The sequence below is a fragment of the Pogona vitticeps genome, chromosome 5, assembly GCF_051106095.1.
Source record: "Pogona vitticeps strain Pit_001003342236 chromosome 5, PviZW2.1, whole genome shotgun sequence".
NCBI classification, from domain to species: Eukaryota; Metazoa; Chordata; class Lepidosauria; order Squamata; family Agamidae; genus Pogona; species Pogona vitticeps.
The window spans coordinates 21,790,101-21,810,280 of record NC_135787.1 but is presented as its reverse complement, the minus strand read 5'-3'; the positions used below and the strand labels follow the sequence as shown (position 1 = coordinate 21,810,280).

At 40.7% G+C, this 20,180-nt stretch overlaps 1 protein-coding gene across 5 annotated transcripts in view; it reads right to left on the bottom strand.

Annotated features, from left to right (window-relative positions):
• Positions 1–840: 840 nt before the first annotated feature.
• Positions 841–20,180, bottom strand: part of BANK1 (B cell scaffold protein with ankyrin repeats 1) — a 193,187-nt gene continuing 173,847 nt past the window's right edge. For 2 of the 5 annotated variants that reach the window (XM_020805437.3, XM_078394622.1), the window contains 5 exons: positions 13,050–13,228; positions 10,927–10,990; positions 9,524–9,553; positions 6,944–7,014; positions 841–1,404 (listed from right to left, as the gene is read on the bottom strand). In XM_020805437.3, coding sequence (XP_020661096.3) covers positions 6,944–7,014; positions 9,524–9,553; positions 10,927–10,990; positions 13,050–13,228 — 344 coding nt within the window. In that variant the 3' untranslated portion in view covers positions 841–1,404. Of the gene's footprint in view, positions 1,405–6,943; positions 7,015–9,523; positions 9,554–10,926; positions 10,991–12,040; positions 12,383–13,049; positions 13,229–20,180 lie in introns of all 5 variants that reach the window. The other 3 variants (XR_013545800.1, XM_020805438.3, XR_002301625.3) reach the window with 3 other exon arrangements.

The window sequence follows — 20,180 nt, the reverse complement described above, 5'->3', positions numbered from 1 at the left end:
ATTGCAGAGCTTTCCAGCATCTTGTCCTTCTTATCTTTCTCAAGTAACCAACTGGTGATATCAAAATTGCTGTACATACTCCTTTTTCACAGAAGTGAGGGCCACGGACCACAATTCCTGAAAATCAAGTTCTGATGAAAAAGTACCTTCACATACTAAGGGTCTAGACAGTTTTTTTTAAAAAAAACAACAAAGAACAGTGATACTTGGCTTTGAAAAATGCTCAATAGGTGTAAGGTATGGTGGACCGGAAATATGATGAACTCCCAAGAGTGGGGAGGGCTTTTGTATCTTTTTCCCCCAATTGGATGTCTTATACAAGTGCAGGAAGCGTAGAAGTCCCAAAGGGAGGGCATGTACAGTCCTTGGATCTCTGAAAGTTGTCCAGCTTTGCCATGAAGATTAGAAATAGAAGAATTTATTATAATGGCGTTTCATCCAAGGGATTTATTTTCTCTCTCTCTCTCTTTCTTTTCCTTCCTTCTTGCCTTCATCAGAAATATAGAAATACCTTTAAGCCGTCCCACTGCTTCTTTGCTAAAACAGGGCAGCTTCCAACAATTAATATGTAAAATTTATTTATTTATTTAAAATAATTGAAATATTATAGATGAACAATAAGAACAACAGGAAACAGTCATGCTAGGGGCTGTCAATTTTATTAATACATATTTTCTTTCTCTTGCCATAAAACAAGGGTCTCCAAACTATGGCTTGAGGGCTACATTCGGTCCACCTTGCCATTTTATCTGGCCTGTTCCCTTCCAGCCTGTGTGCATACGTGCATGGGTGGGTGGGCAAACAGGGAGGGGGTGCATGCTTGCGGGGTGTGTGTGTGTGCATGGGGCATATGGGGGGTACGTCGGTGTGGGCGGGCATCCATGTGTACATGTTCCTGTTCCTTCAACCTCAAAAATGTAGAAAATATCCAGTGTGGCCCTCGTGGTCAAAAGTTTGGAGAACCCTGCTTCAGATATTGCTGAACGACAGCTCTCCTCAGCCCTAACAAGCACAGGTTATGGTGAAAGGAGATGAGAGCTGTGATTCAGAAAGACTTGGAAAGCTACATGTTGCCTACCTCTCCTCTAGAACAAAACACCAGGTTGCAAATGTCATAGATCTGAATTTCAGTAATGTGACTTGACTGTTCAAAGAAACTCTAAAAGTGGGTAGGGTATAAAATAATCAATAAAACAGTCAATTATAATCTAATCTAATCTAATCTAAATGAATGGACCCTGAGTTGGTAGAGAATAGAGTAAAATTATACAATTTTTCAACAGCTTGCTGCCAATCTTCAGAGCAAAACTTGAAGAAAACCAGCACATTGTGTGTGGATGTGTGTGTGTGGATGCACACATTCATGCTGCGAGGATGTTGCTTTTCCCTTCAACTTGTCACATGCTGAAAGAAAGAAGAGAAGAAATGCCTGTTAGATGGGAATTTTCCTTATATAACATTTGTGGCTCTACTTGGCCCATTTGCATTGTCTGAAGCTGTAATTTTCCCATGGTAATGCAGATTGATAAGTATATTATCCGGGATGCAGCAGAGATTTCCATCCTGTCCTGAAAGATCCTCTGCAAGTAAGAATGACAGAGGTGTATTACCTGACCAACTCTTACTACTCTAGTACACAGATATAAAATAAGAGGTCTGTTGAATGTCAGGGCATATAAATGAGGGTTGCCCCTTGTCTCTTGTGTTGTGCTTTTCCAATTCAAGCCATTCACATGCGACCAAATGCCATAAGGTCATTCCGATGATTGTCCTCAAAACATCCGTGAAAGCATGAAGGCAGAGCAGGATCATGCCTACTGGCCATGCCTTCTCAATGATGATATGCCTGCTGGGCACACTCTCAGTGGGTACCCATTTGGCATTAGTGCAAAAGAGTGCACGAATCCCTCCACCTAATCAGAAGCCCTGCTTGGCCACGATTCTCAAGTGGGTAATGCAGGCCTTCTCACATCTGCCAAAGGTGATGCAGCCAGAAGGAATGCTGGAACTGGGTGTGCATGTGCTTTCTTAAGGCATTAGCAAATTCATGTAATGACCACTATAGAAGACCTGCAAGATTAGAAAAGTGCACGCTTAATAATGCAATCGATAATAGAGGCTGACTAAATAAGACACGGCTTCCGCATCCAGAAGCAGTGCTCCCCTCCCCAGCCACTAACTGTAATCACTTGCATCTTTTGGGATGCTTACATTTTCGTAATGAATGTCAAAAAGAAATAATTAGAAAAAGTAGTAGTTTAATGATGAAAAACTGCAACCTTTTGGCACAATCTATGGTGATGGGTGATGGAGGCATCAACAAGGTAATTTAGAAAGTAGGTAAAATTCATGTAGAAAGGAATAATGAGATGACCCAAGTAAGAAGGTCATATTCATTAATAACCACTGGCAATTTCTGTTCTAGGTGAAGATATTGATAGTAAAGATGCGTAGGCTCAGTTTATAAATGCAGCTTAATTAATTTTGTACTGATCTGACAGCTAATTAATGTTTCTAGTGTTCTCCTAAGCATAGTGATACTCTGAAATTCTGAACAATGATCCCAGTTAACCAGCTGTTGGCCAGAAAGCAAAGCCATACAAAAGGATAAATGCATACATGGGACCCTGTTGTCTAAAAAGAACAAGCAATTTCTCTTGGCTAATATATGCTTGTTTTCTTAAAATGGAACAACATGATCATGCACTGGCTTATATACGCAGCTGTAGTTTTCACAACCTATTATGTGATTATTGTTATAACCTGTCAAGTCACTTCTGACCCTAACTGGGTTTTTGGGATATGCGAGATGTTCAAGGAGTGGTTTAATATTGTCAACTCTGGTGCATTTTTATGGCTGACCAGGGATTTGAACCCAGGGCTCCTAAATCCTGGTCCAACATTCTACCCACTATACCTCATTGGCTATGGATTTTATGACACGTTGTATGATGACTGACATTCAGAATGCTATTATGGAAACTACCAAAGAGAAGAGTTTGCAAAAAAAGGGGGGGGCATTGCAGCCCACATGACAATAGCAACTGCCCAAACAGAGCAAGTAAACACAGAATCTGAAAATATAGAAAAACATAGAAATCATACTCACACTGTTGAGAATATTGGCCAAGATGCCAAGGTGAAAGATATCTTGAGAATAGTTTAATGATTCTACACTTAGCAACAGGATTTCAGCCACAGTGTTTGACAAGTAACTTCTTATTGCTACTTGTTTAAATTCTTGTTACATTTGTGCTGCACATTAATAGCTTTTGTTACTTTTTTGCTAATGTGGGAACATCCTTAACGAGTGATTAAGAGAATACTGTAGCATAAACCAACATTTCCTGTCAAAATGTGTCTAAAATGTCTTTAATGCAAGTCTTAGAAGGTCACTTTCTAAAATAACCAGAAAACATTATTAACTATAAAGAAACTTTATTCCTTTTTGGCAATGTAACATTGTTATCTTGGTTACCTGCAATAGTAACTAGTTGGCAGTAACAATGTAACTTGTTGGTCTAGCAGAGTTTGGTTAAAAACCTGTTGCTAGGTGTAGCAAGTCACAACTAGAGTAGACTTGTTTGAAAATAACTGAGGATTTGGTAAGTCAAGTCCTCTATGTTCCATTGATTCAATGGGCCTACTCTACTTGTGACTTACTATGCTAAGTACCATATTTTTCCGTGTTTAAGATGATAGTAAAGGTAAAGGTTCCCCTTGACAATTTTTGTCCAGTCGTGTTCAACTCTAGGGGGCGGTGCTCATCCCCGTTTCCAAGCCGTAGAGCCAGCGTTTTGTCCGAGGACAATCTTCCGTGGTCACATGGCCAGTGCGACTTAGACATGGAATGCCGTTACCTTCCCACTGAGATGGTCCCTATTTATCTACTTGCATTTGCATGCTTTCGAACCGCTAGGTTGGCGGGAGCTGGGACAAGCGATGGGTGCTCACTCCGTCGCGTGGATTCAATCTTACGACTGGTTGGTCTTCTGACCCTGCAGCACAGGCTTCTGCAGTTTAGCCCACAGCGCTACCACGTCCCTCGTTTAAGATGATACTTTTGTCTAAAATCTTTAGACTATAAATTGAGGGTTGTCTTATACACGGAAGTAGGCCAAGGAGAGAACTGCGTGATTGTAAAACTGCCGCTACCTTGTCTCTGCAAACAGGCTTCCTTCAATCATTAGGCTTAGCTGCCTCCAATCATGAGGCTTAGCTTCCTACAGTCACAAGACTTAGCTTCCTCCAGTCATGAGCCTTATGTAACTGACATCAGTTTATGCTGAACAGACCAATTGGAACACACCTCTTTGGAGGTGGAGTGTGTAGGCAGTGCTCAGATGCAACAGGGACTGGTAATGTTGGAGCGTTCTGAGGGTGAATAAAACAATATGCTCAAAGCTAAGTGTGATGCATAATATGACAGTACTGCTATGTAAATGTTACCTAATTACTAAATAAAAATGTGTTCTGTTTTATGTTTAAAACAGTGATTTCTTAATTTTGGGTTGGAAAAGTGGAAGGCATTTTATACATGGGGGAATCTTATACACGGAAAAATAAGGAACAGGATTTCAGCCTTTATGTCTGCAATGCAGACATAAAATATCAGCAAATAAGATTTGGCAGCACGCTCAGATTCCCATGTATGTTGTGAGATCACGTTACAGGTTTCTCTCCTGTTGACTTAACTATGTGCATATTTGCTAAGACACTAAAAATGAGTAACATGGAAGACCTGAAAAATACATGAAATTGTTTTGTACTGATCAATTCAGCCATTCAAATTTTCTCTGAATGGGACCAATTCTATCTGAACTTTTCTGAATGCTGGGAACTGAATTTGGGACTTTTCTTACATAAACTCTGAAATTAACATATGACTTGTCAATAAACAGGACAAAGCCCAAACATTATTGAATTCTAGGACAATATCTCACCCATGTTCACTACTTCATTGCATGATTTTGGGCAAATCAAAAGCTCCCTTTGGAACTTTCTTCCTCAGCTGGATTTGAGAAGCAGAAATTGTGTTTCTCTCTAGCTATGTCCCTTTTGTGTCATGGCTTTCAGGCCTTTTGCTGCTTTCAGAAATTTAATGATCCATGTTTTCGCAGAATGGAGAGGCAGTGATGTTGGAACTTCCTCTCACTGATCTTCTGCCTGTCATGAACCTGTTCAAAACATACAGAAGACCTGCCAGGACACAGTGTCAACTATCCTTCTTACACGTTTATAGATAAATGTCCCTTCTTATAGTGGACTCCACAGGTGACTAATGAGCAAGCTGCCAAAATGGAATGAAAACAAGACGCTAGCAAGGAAGTGAAAATCTAAGGATCTGCAGCCAAGCAATTAGGATAGTGCTTGTAATCGTTAAATTAGCAATTTTTCAAAGGGGCTTGGTGCTATCCTGAATGGCTTTTGGGTAATGCTGAGAAGGCAGTTTGAAGGCGGGAGATACTTAGGGACATATTTATTAAAGACCAGATACATTGATTGTCATAAGACCCCATCATGTTAAAATAGCATCGTTTGCAAAGTTCTGTTTATACAATCCAGAATTGTTTTTATGTAGTCAGCACTTTGACTTTGTACTGTGCATTAATAAAACATAATGGACAGGAGCAACATATATCATTACTACTGCTGTATTCTCCTCACGCTGATCCTAGACTAGTCTACATGAATTTCAGATTTCAGTTGATCCCAGTCTGTACCAACACAGATCTGAGTCTAATATAAATTTCTGAAAACCTACAGAGGGCACGATTTTTGTTTCCTGCTGCAATGCTTCCTGGGCAGGGTAGTCCTTCGGAAGGCACCTTTTATACAGTCTAAAGGGCAGTGAGACTATCATGCCTATGAAGCACCACAACAGGAAATGAGGCCTAGAATGCTATCCAACCTTGGAGGTCTAGGCCTGCCTATAGGTGAATGAAATACAGATGTCTGTAGGTATGTATCTGGGATCTGGAAATAATAATAATAACAAAAATGACAGACATTCAATGGCCATGAGTCCTCTATAAAAAAGGAGGAGGAGAATATGGTGTTCCCCCAGAAAAGAAAGAGAAAGTTTATGTTTTCAAAAAGAAAAAGAAAAGTGAATTGGGCCGGAAGATGTTACCATTTATTTTCGAACGTTCTTGATTTTGGTGTCCTATATATTTGGGTGTCCTAGGTTGAAGCCCCAGTTATTCCACCCTAGTTACAGACCTGCTGACATTAATGGTAGCTTGAAAAATAATTATAACTATGTATAAAGTGCTCCAGGCACATCTTCTGGAACTACAGAAAAGCAGGCTTCCTGAATGCACAAGAAAAATACTCTTACCGTAGGTATCCTTAAATCCATGGGAATCTTTTCTTGTTCTTTCCCAAGGCTTTGTGCCAAAATAAGTGGCTTGAAGACAATCAATTTGCTAAACTTATAAAAAATTCTTCTGAAACATTAAATACTTCCGAAATACATCCTCTTGAAATAGATCACAATAAATATTGTGCAATCTAGTGTGGTGACTACAGATTTTTTTTTTTAAAAATTAAATATCTGGGGGTAGGGGCAGATACCATCTATCTTCATAAACCAAACTATTTCCCTAGTTTGGCAGCAGCCTATGACTGTATAGGAAGGATGCTGTGAATTTGAAGAGGGTTCTGAAAAGATAAAGTGTGTGTGTGTGCAGTGGCGATGAACTTTACAAATATATACCCTTGAGATCTGGCACCAGGATGAGATTTTCAATGGGTTCTTAATTGGTGGAATCAATACTTATTTCCAGTGCATTAGGGAATCTGGGAGTTGCAGTCCAACAAAGCAATTTCCCAGGCTCTGCTTATTTCATAGTAGTTAATTAAATAATAAAATTCTAGAAGGGCTGTGTTCTAAAACTAGTATTTCCACAGTGAAACAAAAAACAAAATCATGTATACGTACCTACTTTCCAAATGGACGGGAGTATACGACACCTTCAGCATTCAGACTGTCTTTTCCTCTGTTCACCGAACCTATTGAAGTGCATAAATACAAGGGGTTTGTTTCTAATTTGTTTGTTTGTTTTTGGTCAGACTAGTGCTTAGCTATAGGTACTGAGGTTACAATTTTACAGACGGGAAAATCAATCAGCACAGAGGTACAGATTATGTGGACTTTAAAACCTTAAACCAGGGACTGAGCATGTGAAATTTCCTAATGCTATTGTATTACAATCCTCATCATCCCTCACCATTGGCTTGCTAGGTAGCGCAGTTGAGTACCACAATATCTCGAAGACCACATACTTTCTGCTCTACGCAATTCTCATATATCAAGGGCAAGCATATGTGGTGGGCCTTAGGGTTAACTTTCCATGCCTAGACCAAAGCACAGGTTATGTCAGGGACAGTGGAGGAGGGGTGGGGTGGGAGAATAAACAGAAAGGTAGTGATTGGGCATTCCATCTTTTGATTTTTGTTGTTATTATGATGGGTGTGCATATATCTTGGGGACCCTCTCCCAATCTCTGTAACATAACATATTTTAATTGTTGTAAGCCACCCAGAGACCTTTGGGTAGTGTGGGTGGCATATAAATAAACAAATAAACAAATAAACAAATAAACAAATAAACAAATAAACAAATAAACAAATAAACAAATAAACAAACAAACAAACAAACAAACAAACAAACAAACAAACAAACAAATAAATAAATAAATAAATAAATAAATAAATAAATAAATAAATAAATAAAAATCACCAGGGATAGGGACTCATGTCATGAGATTCACTCTCAAGTTGGACTTAAGTTGCACTGGTGAATTGACTCAGACTCGATTCAAGTTTTGGCTTCATCACTCAGATTCAAGTTGCAACTTGGAACCCACCCACCCCTCCCTTTTTTTTTCTGGGGAAAAATGCTTGGGACTCGGACTTGGGACCTGGTACCAAACACAGAGACTTGCCAACATTCCTGAAAACCACTGCTCTTTAAGACCTCCAGGAATGGCAATAGGCACTTTTATGGAAACAAATATTTTTGCTCTGGTTTTTTTTTGGGGGGGGGGGAGGAGGGCTGTGTGGGCTGTAAAAATCATCCCTTGGGCTCCATACAATCTCTGGGCAGCTTTTTGCTAAATACAACCTTACCAGTGGATCCAGCTCTTCTAAAGGGGCTATTTTGTGATAAGTTGTACTCATTAAATGACAGATATTTGGTTCTCTTGGGGGTACACACTGCCTGTTGATTCTTTGCCATGAAGAGTTCACCTGTGCCAAGTCCCTGTCCATCTTCAGGAGGCACATAAAGGTCTTTTGTTTAACAGAAAGTATTTATTTTGCCAGAGAGAGGCATGTACATTTCCTGCAGGGGTTGCCATGTTTTCCCCCTCCCTGCAATGATGCATTTTGGAACAGTACTAAGTAATAGTCAGAGCTTGGAAACCGTAAAAGTAGTACTAAAATATTAGCATCAAATTGTTAATTCAAGCTAAATCACTGATCTTAAACCATTAAGAGTTGGTAATGTTTCAATTAACATATTAAATAGTTGAACTTTAAAATATCAGTTAAAATTTCTGAAACTGATAATAAGAGTTTAACCAAACAGGTAAAGGTAAAGGTTCCCATTGACATTATAGTCAGTCGTGTTCGACTCTAGGGGGTGGTGCTCATCCCCGTTTCCAAGTCGTAGAGCCAGCATTTGTCCGAAGACAGTTTCCGTTGTCATGTGGCCAGCATGCCTATACATGGAATGCTGTTTACCTTCCCACCAAGATGGTACCTATTTATCTACTCGCATTTACATGCTTTCGAACTGCTAGGTTGGCGAGGAGCTGGGACAAAGGAGATGGGAGCTCACTCCATCGCATGGATTCGATCTTACGACTGCTAGTCTTCTGACCCTGCAGCACACAAAGGCTTCTGTGGTTTAGCCTGCAGCACCACCACGTCCCTCTTTAACCAAACAAGGAATGATATAATAGCATTGTCTGACAGTTTAACAATCCTAATAATGAGTGTTTAAGTTATTTGCTAAAAATCTAACTATTTAGGGCAACAGATGCATTTTAGCAAATTATTTCCAAGTTCTAATAGGGACGTAGTATTATTTTGTAAAGGGCATTCTTTATGGGGGATGGGGCAGCGTAGAAGCTTTGCTCTCAATCTTTGCAAAGACAGTGAAACAGTTTTTAATAAATCATTCTCATTGCCTGTTTTTGCAAGCCCTAACCCACAAAAGTCACTGAGAATTTGCATAAATCCTCACTCGGATCTACAATTTTAGGCAACCCACCGTGTCAACTGCATTTCAGGAAAAGGAGACTGAGCAGAAAAATCTTTGCATCAGTGCTAGAATGAATGAATGAATGAATGAATGAATGAATGAATGAATGAATGAATGAATGAATGAATGAATGAATGAAACTGTATTGTCACTTAGTAACAAATTGTTAATTCCTGGAAAATTAATTGGGAGACAGTTTTTTAAAAACATAATTGCAGCTATAATTTATGAAATTATGTTGGTGTGACATACCTCCTGGATGATGAACAATGGTGATGTTGTCTGTTAGCAGAAAAAATAATAACAAAAATAAGAAGCAAAATTGTGGTAACAATTTTTTGGGGGGGCTTACTCTCCTCTCATTTGCCACTTGGAGTGTGTTCTCACTACAGCTACGTTCCAAACGTAGACTTTTTCCTTTGACTTTATCCATGACAATGACATGCCAAATTTTTTGGAGTTCAGCTTTTGTGGTGAACATTGCAATTTCAGTGACGATGGCAGGGGAGCTCCCACAGCATTTTGAAGATTCATCTGTGGGCTGCAGTCTTTGAAAATTGTAGCCTGCTGGCCAGGGATGAGTTAGGGTCAATCAATGTGGAAGAGTTTAGGGCAGGGGCTTCACTCCCCCTAAGAACCATTCTATATTTCATGGTTGACCATGGATAGCTCAGGAACTACATAATAGGCCACTTGGCAACTCCTTTTTTCTTTGCCCTACAATTTCCCCAATGCATTACACGGTTGAAATTTGGGGAACTGGTAACAAGAATATCATTAAATGAGACAATTCTGCCTTAAAACAAGAAGTGTAAACAGTATGTACCTTGTGCTGAAGCAAATTAACAAGACCAGATGTCTCCTGGAGGTATGAACTGAGTTCAAAATAAGGTGCATGCTCCTTATGTCTTTTGTTTTAAAGGCAAACAGCTTAATTTAATGCTGTTTTACTATATGTGGTGCCAAGGTATGTGTAGCCCCAGATGGTTAACTAAGTGCACACCCATGACCTGTGGAAGTCACTCATCTCTGCTATAACATCTTTGGGAGGGCTAGTGCACACATTGATGTTGCTTACTCTAAACACAATGCTTCAAATATTACAAATTTGACTCCCAAAATACACAATCACAACTTGAAAGATATTTCCTGATTCCAATGCCTAAATGCTGTGATTGGTCATATGTCCACCCAAGCCAATTCTGACACAAGGTGATTTATCTTCCAGGTATAAATCACTCAGAAGTCTCTCCTTCTGGTGGTGCTCTGGGACCATGTATCCTGCCCAAGGTGGCACAGGTAGCAGGGCACTTAAGCCCAGTAGCCAAAAATGCTCCAGGTGACCTCAACTGTCTTCTCTCTGGGAGGCACAGTGGGGATTTGAACTCTCAACTCTAGCTGGCACTCCAACTCACTGAGCTATTCCAGGTTTGCCTAAAACATTAGTATTTTGTATCCATTTTTAAAATTCAAAATATGGTGCATTTTGTGTTGCTCTGTCAAACAAAAGGATGCCTTCAGCCTGGGCAAGTACCCATAAGATGATGGGCAAACTACAGAAGGTTTTCTATGGATTTCAAAAAACTCTGGCTCAGATAATTTCTTATTCTTATTCCTTTCCTAACCAACCAAAATACAAGAAAAATGTAATTTACCAAGCGTGCTTTCCTCCTCTGGCCTTTCTCTGATAATAGAGTCTCTGAGCTGGCATATTTTTTCCTTAAGTAAGAAAGAAACACACAAACAACAACAAAAATCAATGGCTGCTGCAGTTGATTGTTAAAAATAATGAATGAGTTGCTGGAGGAAAGGAGCTTTTTAATATTCTGCATACTTAAGCTTTTGGTAGAGGAAATGATTTTTAAACACATGGGGAAAAACTCTCTTTCATTTTGTAGGAAAATCCTTGTATTTCAGCAATTGATACCAAAGAATCTATGGAAAATTTTCTACAAGACCAAATTCAATATCACTGTCACAGCCACCCACTTCTCAAGGCTAGAAAGGAAATTATCATCATCCATACACAGAACGGTTTTGATCCTCCCTGCCTCCATCAGAGGAAAGTCTTTTATAACCATAATGGGCTAGCAGGAAGAATCTATTCTGACTATTTGAGTTGTGCTCCCTAATCACATTTATACAGTTGCCTGACAGGCACAGCCCGGAAAAGTTGCTTTCATGAAGTCAAATTTTCAAAATCCCCTTGCCTGTCAGAAGCCATGCTGACTGGTGGGTTCCGGGACTTGTAGCCTAAGAAAGCAGCTTCATTGGGCTCTATTTACATGAAAGAGAAAGGAGCTTTTGGTAAACAAAAGGATCAAAATTTGGAATCTTCCCAAAGCAAATGGTTTTTGTGAACAAATCACTGTCTGTGACTATATACATCTGTACATGCAATGTGGCTGGAGAATTCTCGAAGTGCTTTCAGGTATTCAAATTGCTTCATTTGCTATCAGAGTTATTATCTCCTGTATTATAAACATTAGTAATAATAAGAATTACAGTGATCATAAGTAACAATTCCAGATGGGGGCTTTCATGCTTGATCCCTGCATTTAGACACAGGGACTATCTTGAAACAGATACCATAATCAATGCAGATGGCACGAGAACCAGGGCAGAAAGCTAAGGCCAAAATCCAATCTTGAAAACCCATGCACTTAAGCACAACCCTTCTGGCAGTCTGCTCTTCACCCACCCAAGTTGTGCGTTCATTGTACCACTGCTTGTCCAAAGGACAGCTGCCAGAAGGGAAGAAATGCTTACCTGGTCGTCTTTACACGATCACATGGACGAATAGGATTCTGGTTCAGAATGGATAATATGAAACCCCAGATACAGGTTCAGTTCAGAAATTTTCAAATAAGGGTTGATGTCTCATGATCTGATTAATAGATCACTTCAACCTGAAGTCTACGCTATTGAGACTCCTGCATGTGTACCATATGGTGCCCAAGAGTTTGCTTTTCTCCTCAGGCAGCCAGCTTAGAAGAAAATACAGTGTTTTCTTATAGTCAACTTCCTCATGACATCAAAACAGGGACACTCTCATTAAAGGGTCAAACCAGGATCTGAATTCAGGATCTAGTTGTAGTTTCGCACCAAGGTCTGGAGAAAAACATTTCAATCAGTGATTCTGCATCAATGGTACACGCACTACTATTGAAGCATGTCTAAGTGGGACACAGGGTTTTTATAAAATTACTGAAAAAATGTCCTTTAATCTCCATGCCCTCCTACTGACCTAAATTCCATGGACTTATCCATCTGTGAGCTTTTGACCCTTAGCAGTAATATGGGATAGTGTTTTTCTTAAAGTCTTGTTCCTAATGGGTACCAATTTTCCATGAATTATAAATATAAGAAGATACCCATTTTTCTTGGGGGGAAAATAGTGCCACTCAGATTCTTTGACAGAAAGATTAGAGGGACATAAATTATTAAAAGGTGTGAATCACTCTCTTCAGTCACAGTTTGGACATCACAAAATATATATCCTTACCAAAATCAGGCATATAAAAGCAGGAGCAAGGAAAGCTAAAGCATATGATTTGTTCCTGCTCCAATAAACCATAGGGACTATGATGTCTGAACCAGACCAACTATCTGACATAACTGCAATTATCTTTGTTACTAACACATGCATATACAACTGAAGTTTGATGGAAGATCTACAACTCAGGCTTACTCGTAAAAAACCATCCAACCCTTAGACATGCCCATTTGAAAATAAAGTCTGGTGCATACATGCAAACGAAACTGGTAAGATTTCTACCTGCTTGGTGGCTCCTAATCCACTTCTAAGACTCTGCCATTGTTTGAATTTCTCCACAGCTTCATCCATAGAAATGATGCCCTTCTTCACTTGCTCCTGAAGTAAGATTAGTTCGTCTTGCCCTGGCGGGATGTCCAGCTTGATAGTAGTATATGTTGTCCTGTCACCATAAACTCTGTCTGCAAGTAGAAAATTCAAAGATCAGGACCATGGCAAGATCATGCTCTGAGCTGTACTGAGATACCCATCCCAGAAATATCAAAAATGGGCAGAGGAGATGGGAAGATTCCACAAAGGGTTATGTGACAAACCTTTCCTTCTGGAATTCATCCAATCTTCTCCTATCTACTTTATTCTGTAAATCATTCAGATATAGTTGATCATGAGAAGCAGTGAAGTATAATGCACATCAGCTGATAGCACAACAGACTGGCATGGCACAGGTGGGCACAAATCTCTATTCAGACACAAAGCTCACTGGAAAAGGTGTGATGATCAGCCACGAGGAGCAGTCATTCATAGCAACATCTCCAGAGAGATGCTGAAAAGTGCAGTTCTAGAAACAAACCAGTTCAGGTGGCTTTCATCTCCACAATGAGCCTGTATTCTGTAAAGCTAATGGGTCTTAAACTGGCTATTAAAAGAAAAGAGACTCCAAAATATATTGCATTATAACTAGAACAGCAGTCAACCATATGTAGCTGCTGAGGAATCAGATTCTTACTCGATTGCTATGAGATGCCTCCAGGGTTGGAAGATGGTGTCATTGTCCCCACAATTCAAAAGGCCCTGCTGTTTATTTGTCCTGGATTCAACACTAGAAGCGTCTTATCCAATTGCTATTTCTCATTCTCACCTGCTTCACGGATTGTTGTGAAGATAAAACTGGATGTTACTTAGACAAAAAAGAGAGGATACAAATGAAATAAGCAAAGAAGAGAGTTGAGAGGGATCTCGTAGGCCACCTAGTTCATACCTTGTTTAGTAGAAAACCAACACTGGAGAATCCACAGCAGACTTCTGCCCAGTCTCTGCTTGAGGATGACCAGTGAGTCAAAGAGATGCTTCTGCTAGCAATACGTTGAGATCCTTCTGTGACTTGAAAGCATTAACCTAGTCCTGCCCTCTAGTTCAGGAGAGAACAACTCTTGTTGTATGTGATAAGCCTTCAAGTATTCATCCAATCATACCCGCCACAGACTACTGGTGGAACATAGTCCTTCTTTCAGCCTTCTCTCATATGGTGTCTTCACCATATGCCCTTGTTATCTTTTCCTAAACCTGTTCCAATATGTCCATGTCAGCTCCCTCTAACCCGTTACCTTCCAGATCTGTTGAGTGCTCCGAACATCCCCAACTGCCATGGAGATACTCATAATCCAACATATTTGGAAACCACCAGTTTGAAGGCAGTTAACCTACACATCTGAAGAGCACCAACCTAGCAAAGTAAGGTTGTCTACTCTGCAGAGCATGGCAAAGATAGGGGAAACTGTTGCTTCATCCTGCCTTTTCAGGTGCTGGGGCTATTTTGGGAACGTGTTTCAGTACCTTGGACAGTTCCTGTAATTCTGAACTAAAGCCAAGAGCTTTTCACTGCCCCCATGAAACTGGAGCCATCAACCTCCATGGATGAAAGGACAACATATGCAACTTCTTAATTCTTTTTTTTTTTTTAAGTACCAGAGGCCAGGAAAGGAACAAATTAACTTGGCCATATATGCATATGTTATATGAAGCTTGATTGATAGTGGGCAACATTTGCTCCTTTCCCTCAGGCTGCACCATGCCTTGAGTCAACCCTGGTTACAAACAGGCCTTATATGTACTATCAGAATTCTGTATCCCACCTGGTAGGTTAGTCAGTGATATGGCACATCTTTCCACAAGTCTTTCCTTCTCTTTGTCTGTCTAGCTGGGTCAATATGGCTCTCCTCTGGAATAACAGGAACCTTTAACTTACTAAGATGATTTTTGCTCTTTTTGTTGTTGATTTAATGAGCTGAATGCTGCCCACAGAGCTGAGTAAGAAACCAATATCTGTCTTCAGTGTGGCGGGGGTGGGGTGGGGTGAAGAGGGGACAGGAATATCCTGGTAGGCGAAACATTCAGATTCATGGCCATTTGCCTGATTAATTCATCCTCCATTAAGTTTAGTTGGCATTGGCATTTCTATTGTGAGATAGCACTGTACCATTACCTAATTATGAAATTTAAGAGTGGAAGCCCTGACGCATTACATTAAAGCCAGCAATATTTTGGTTCATATGAAAAAGGGGGGGGGAAATAGGAAACACGGAATTATCAAGTTAGTGTCTCCATGCAACAAAAAATAATGTGCCTATCACACTTTTCCAATGATAAGGGCTGTTACACTTAAGTCACTCTTTGTATTCAGTGTATGTAATTTCACAATTGTGGATTTCACAGTTCACAAGTGGTGAAACCACCATAGGGGGAAAGCATTGCCTGGCCCTGCCTGTGGTACGGTTGGGTATAAATTCAAACTCAAAGAACTACAGTGGTGCCTTGCTACACGGTTACCCCACTTGATGAGGAAATAACTTTACGATGGGTTGAACGATGGTTCAAATGGGGCTTTTTCGCTGTACGACCACCCATGCCCTGCTTTAGAGCACTTTGGAGGCTTTTCCTGCACCTCTTTCTCCAACCTTCGGCAAGCCTTGGAGGGGAAAAATTTTCCTTTTCCCTTCCGAGGCTTGCCGAAGGCTGGAGGAAGAGGCAGGAACTTTAAAAATGGTTTTGGACAAACCTCTGCAAATGCCGATTGCTGCACAGAGGGACCCGCGTGAGTCCTCCCATGGTGCAAGGTAAGCCCCAGGGGGCTCCCAAAGCAGGGACATGTGGTTTCGGGGCACCCCCACCAGGGTTCTGATGGTTTCCCCTGTACCATCAGACCTGGCTTCCCCTGCACCATCAGAGCCCTGGCGGGGGTGCCCTGAAACCACCTGCACCCACTTTAGAGTGCTTAGGAGGCTTTTCCTGCACCATCAGAGGACTGGCGGGGGACCTCCAAAGGTGGCGATCGCAGTGAGGGGACCCCCCGCCAGTCCTCCCATGGTGCTTCCCCAGCCGCCTATCCTTTAAGTGCCTTTTAAAAATTTTTCCCCATAAAATGTATTAATTAATTTTTAATGCATTCCTATGGGAAATTTGGTTTCGCAAGATGATGTTTTTGAAATACAGCGATCTCCGCAGAACAGATTAACATCGTCTTGCGAGGCGCCACTGTACTTCTTTCCAAGCCAGGCTGTTCACTCGTAGTGCAGTAAGGATACATCTGTTTCCAAGCAGGAAACAGATGTAGCCTTACTACACTACAACTGAACAGCCCTCAAACCTCTGGAAGTTGGCTACCCTTGATATAGTACCCAACCTTGGGTGTCCAGATGTTCTTGGACTACAACTCCCAGAAGCCTTCACCACCACCTCTGTTGGTCAGGATTTCTGGGAGTTGAAGTCCAAGAACATTGGAGCCGAGATTGGGGACCATTGATATAGAGGCTACGGCTAAAATCCTGTTGCTATGTTAAGCGAAAGGTGCAATGTTCAGTCATTCCTAGCTGGCAATTAAAGAGTCCTCAGTGGAATTCTCTAATGCACACCAAACCAGCGGATGCGTAGGCTCCCAAGATTCCCAGACGTGACTTCTTAATTGTTGGCCAGGAACAACAGAATGTTAAACCTTTTGCCTTCACATGCGTTACAAAGCAACAGGATGAAATCTGTGTTAGCCAAAAACACTCATTGGCATTACACATGCCTAGTTTTAACTTTCATTAACAGTAAGATCAGACATTAAAGTGGCAAGCTTATGTCACTTTTATGGGAGTAAACCAAAAAATGCTGCACAATTGCATAAGAAAGATTTCATGGCACTTGAAGACTGATTTGAGAAAATGACCTTTTCCTGAATTTTTTTTTATGTGCCAGTGTAATTAACATTAAGGTGACCAATTAACGAGTAAATAGGAATCTCTAAATGCCACCTAATTTTTTTGTAGAAGGAAATTATGTTTCCTCCATCCTAGTCACCCTGCACGCTTGTATTACTGCTCAGTCTTCTCTGGACCTTCAATAACAATGTATCCTGATTTGCTCCTGCTGTTTAAAAAATCTTGCATTAGGGCAAAGCAGATTTAACTAATGGTTACGTTTTCATATTTTATAGCACCCACTGGCTACAGATAGCACAGTAGAATGGAGAATCTGGCCAGCATATTAAACGTACATTGATTTCAGCTGGTGATGGATGTTTAGAAATTATTTGAATTTGTACAGCAATCACTTTGGACATTGTTGCACAGCAGTGTTAAACCAGGTATTTAATCATTTCCTAGGGAAATGTAATATTGCTTGAAGGTTACAGTAAACTCAGTGCTCATAGAAATGGAACAAATAGTCCACTAGATTTTCTCCCCCAACAATTAAGAACTGCTGGACAACACTGTGCTTCAAGTATCTGACCGTGGAGCCCAAGGTTGGGAGTTCAATTCCCCACTGTGCCTCCTAGAGGGCCTAGACTCAATGATCCATAGGTTCCCTTCCAGCTCTGCAGTTATAAGGTTGTGATGATGATGATAAAATACATATAAGTACATCCATTTTTCCCCTTCATGGGTTGCTGCCTTGTCGTGGCGAAGGGGCTTGAGTAATTCAGAGAAGCTATGGGCTATGCCGTGCAGGGACACCCAAGACGGACAAGTCATAGTGGAGAGTTCTGACTAAACGTGATCCACCTGGAGCAGGAATGGGCAAGCTACTCCAGTATCTTTGCCAAGAAAACTTTCATGGACAGAAACAAAAGGCTAAAATATATGACACTGGAAGATAAGCCTCTCAGGTTGGAAGGCGTCCAACATGCTACTGAGGAAGAGTGGAAGACAATTACAAGTAGCTCCAGAACTAATGAAGTGGTTGGGCCAAGCCGAAATGATGCTCAGCTGTAGACGCACCTGGAAGTGAAAGGAAAGTACGATGCTGCAAAGAAAAATACTGCATAGGAGCCTGGAATGTAAGATCTATGAACCCTGGGAAGCTGGATGTGGTCAAACAGGAGATGGCAAGAATAAACATTGACATCCTGGGCATTGGTGAACTAAAATGAACGGGAATGGGCAAATTCAATACAGACGATTATCATATCTACTATAGTGGGCAAGAATCTCATAGAAGAAATGGAGTAGCCCTCATATTCAACAAAAGAGTGGGAAAAGCTGTACTGGGATACAGTCTCAAAAATGATACAATGATTTCAGTACAAATCCAAGGCAGACCTTTCAACATCAGAGTAATCCATGTTTATGCACCAACTACCGATGCTGAAGAGGCTGAAATTGACCAATTCTATGAAGACTTACAACACCTTCTAGAACTGATACCAAAGAAAGACGTTCTTGTCATTATAGGGGACTGGAACGCTAAAGTAGGGAGTCAAGAGATAAAAGGAACAAGAGATAAGTTTGGCCTTGGAGTTCAAAACGAAGCAGGGCAAAGGCTAATAGAGTTTTGTCAAGAGAACAAGCTGGTCATCACAAACACTCTTTTCCAACAACACAAGAGGTGACTCTACACATGGAAATCACTAGATGGGCAATAACAAAATCAGATTGATTATATTCTCTGCAGCCAAAGATGGAGAAGCTCTATACAGTCAGCAAAAACAAGACCTGGAGCTGATTGTGGCTCTGATCATCAGCTTCTTATACGAACAAAACCCAAGTTTAAACTGAAGAAACTAGGAAACACCACTGGGCTAGTCAGGTATAATCTAAACAAAATCCCTTATGAATATAGAGTGGAAGTGAAGAACAGTTTTAAGGAACTAGATTTGGTGGACAGAGTGCCTGGAGAACTTTGATTAGAGACTTGTAACATTGTACAGGAGGCAGCAACAAAAACCATCCCAAAGAAAAGGAAATGCAAGAAAGCAAAGTGGCTGTCCAACGAGGCCTTACAAATAGCAGAGAAGAGAAGGGAAACAAAATGCAACGGAGAGAGAGAAAGTTACAGAAAATGGAATGCAGACTTCCAAAGAATAGCAAAGAGAGATAAGAGGGCCTTCTTAAATGAACAACACAAAGATATAGAGGAAAAGAATAGAAAGTGAAAAACCAGAGATCTGTTCAAGAAAATTCGAGCTATTAAAGGAACATTTTGCGCAAAGATGAACATGATAAAGGACAAAAATGGTAGGGACCTCACAGAAGCAGAAGACATCAATAAGAGGTGGCAAGAATACACAGAGGAATTATGCCAGAAAGATCTGGATGTCCTGGACAACCCAGATAGTGTGGTTGCTAACCTTGAGCCAGACATCCTGAAGAGTAAAGTCAAGTGGGCCTTAGAAAGCATGGCTAACAACAAGTGGAGGTGAGGGCATTCCAATGGAACTATTTAAAATCTTAAAAGATGACACTGTTAAGGTGCTACAGTCAATATGCCAGCGAGTTTGGAAAACTCAGCCATGGCCAGAGGACTGGAAAAGATCAGTCTACATCCCAGTCCCAAAGAAGGGCAGTGCCAAAGAATGCTCCAACTACCATACAATTGCACTCATTTCACACACTAGCAAGGTTATGCTCAAAATCCTCCAAGGTAGGCTTCAGCACTATGTGGACCGAGAACTCCCAGAAGTACAAGCTGGATTTCGAAGGGGCAGAGGAACTAGAGATCAAATTGCTAACATGCACTGGATTATGGAGAAAGCCAGAGAGTTCCAGAAAAACATCTACTTCTGCTTCACTGACTACGCAAAAGCCTTTGTGTGGACCACAGCAAACTATGGCAAGTTGTTAAAGAAATGGGAGTGCCTGACCACCTTATCTATCTCCTGAGAAATCTATATGTGGGGCAGGAAGCAACAGTTAGAACTGGATATGGAACAACTGATGGGTTCAAAATTGGGAAAGGAGTATGACAAGGCTGTATATTGTTCTTTGACTTATTTAATTTATATGCAGAATAAATACATCATGCAAAAGGCTGGACTGGAGGAATCCCAAAGCGGAATTAAGATTGCCGGAAAAAATATCAACAACTTCCGATATGCAGATGATACCACTCTAATGGCAGAAAGTGAGGAGGAATTAAAGAACCTCATAATGAAGG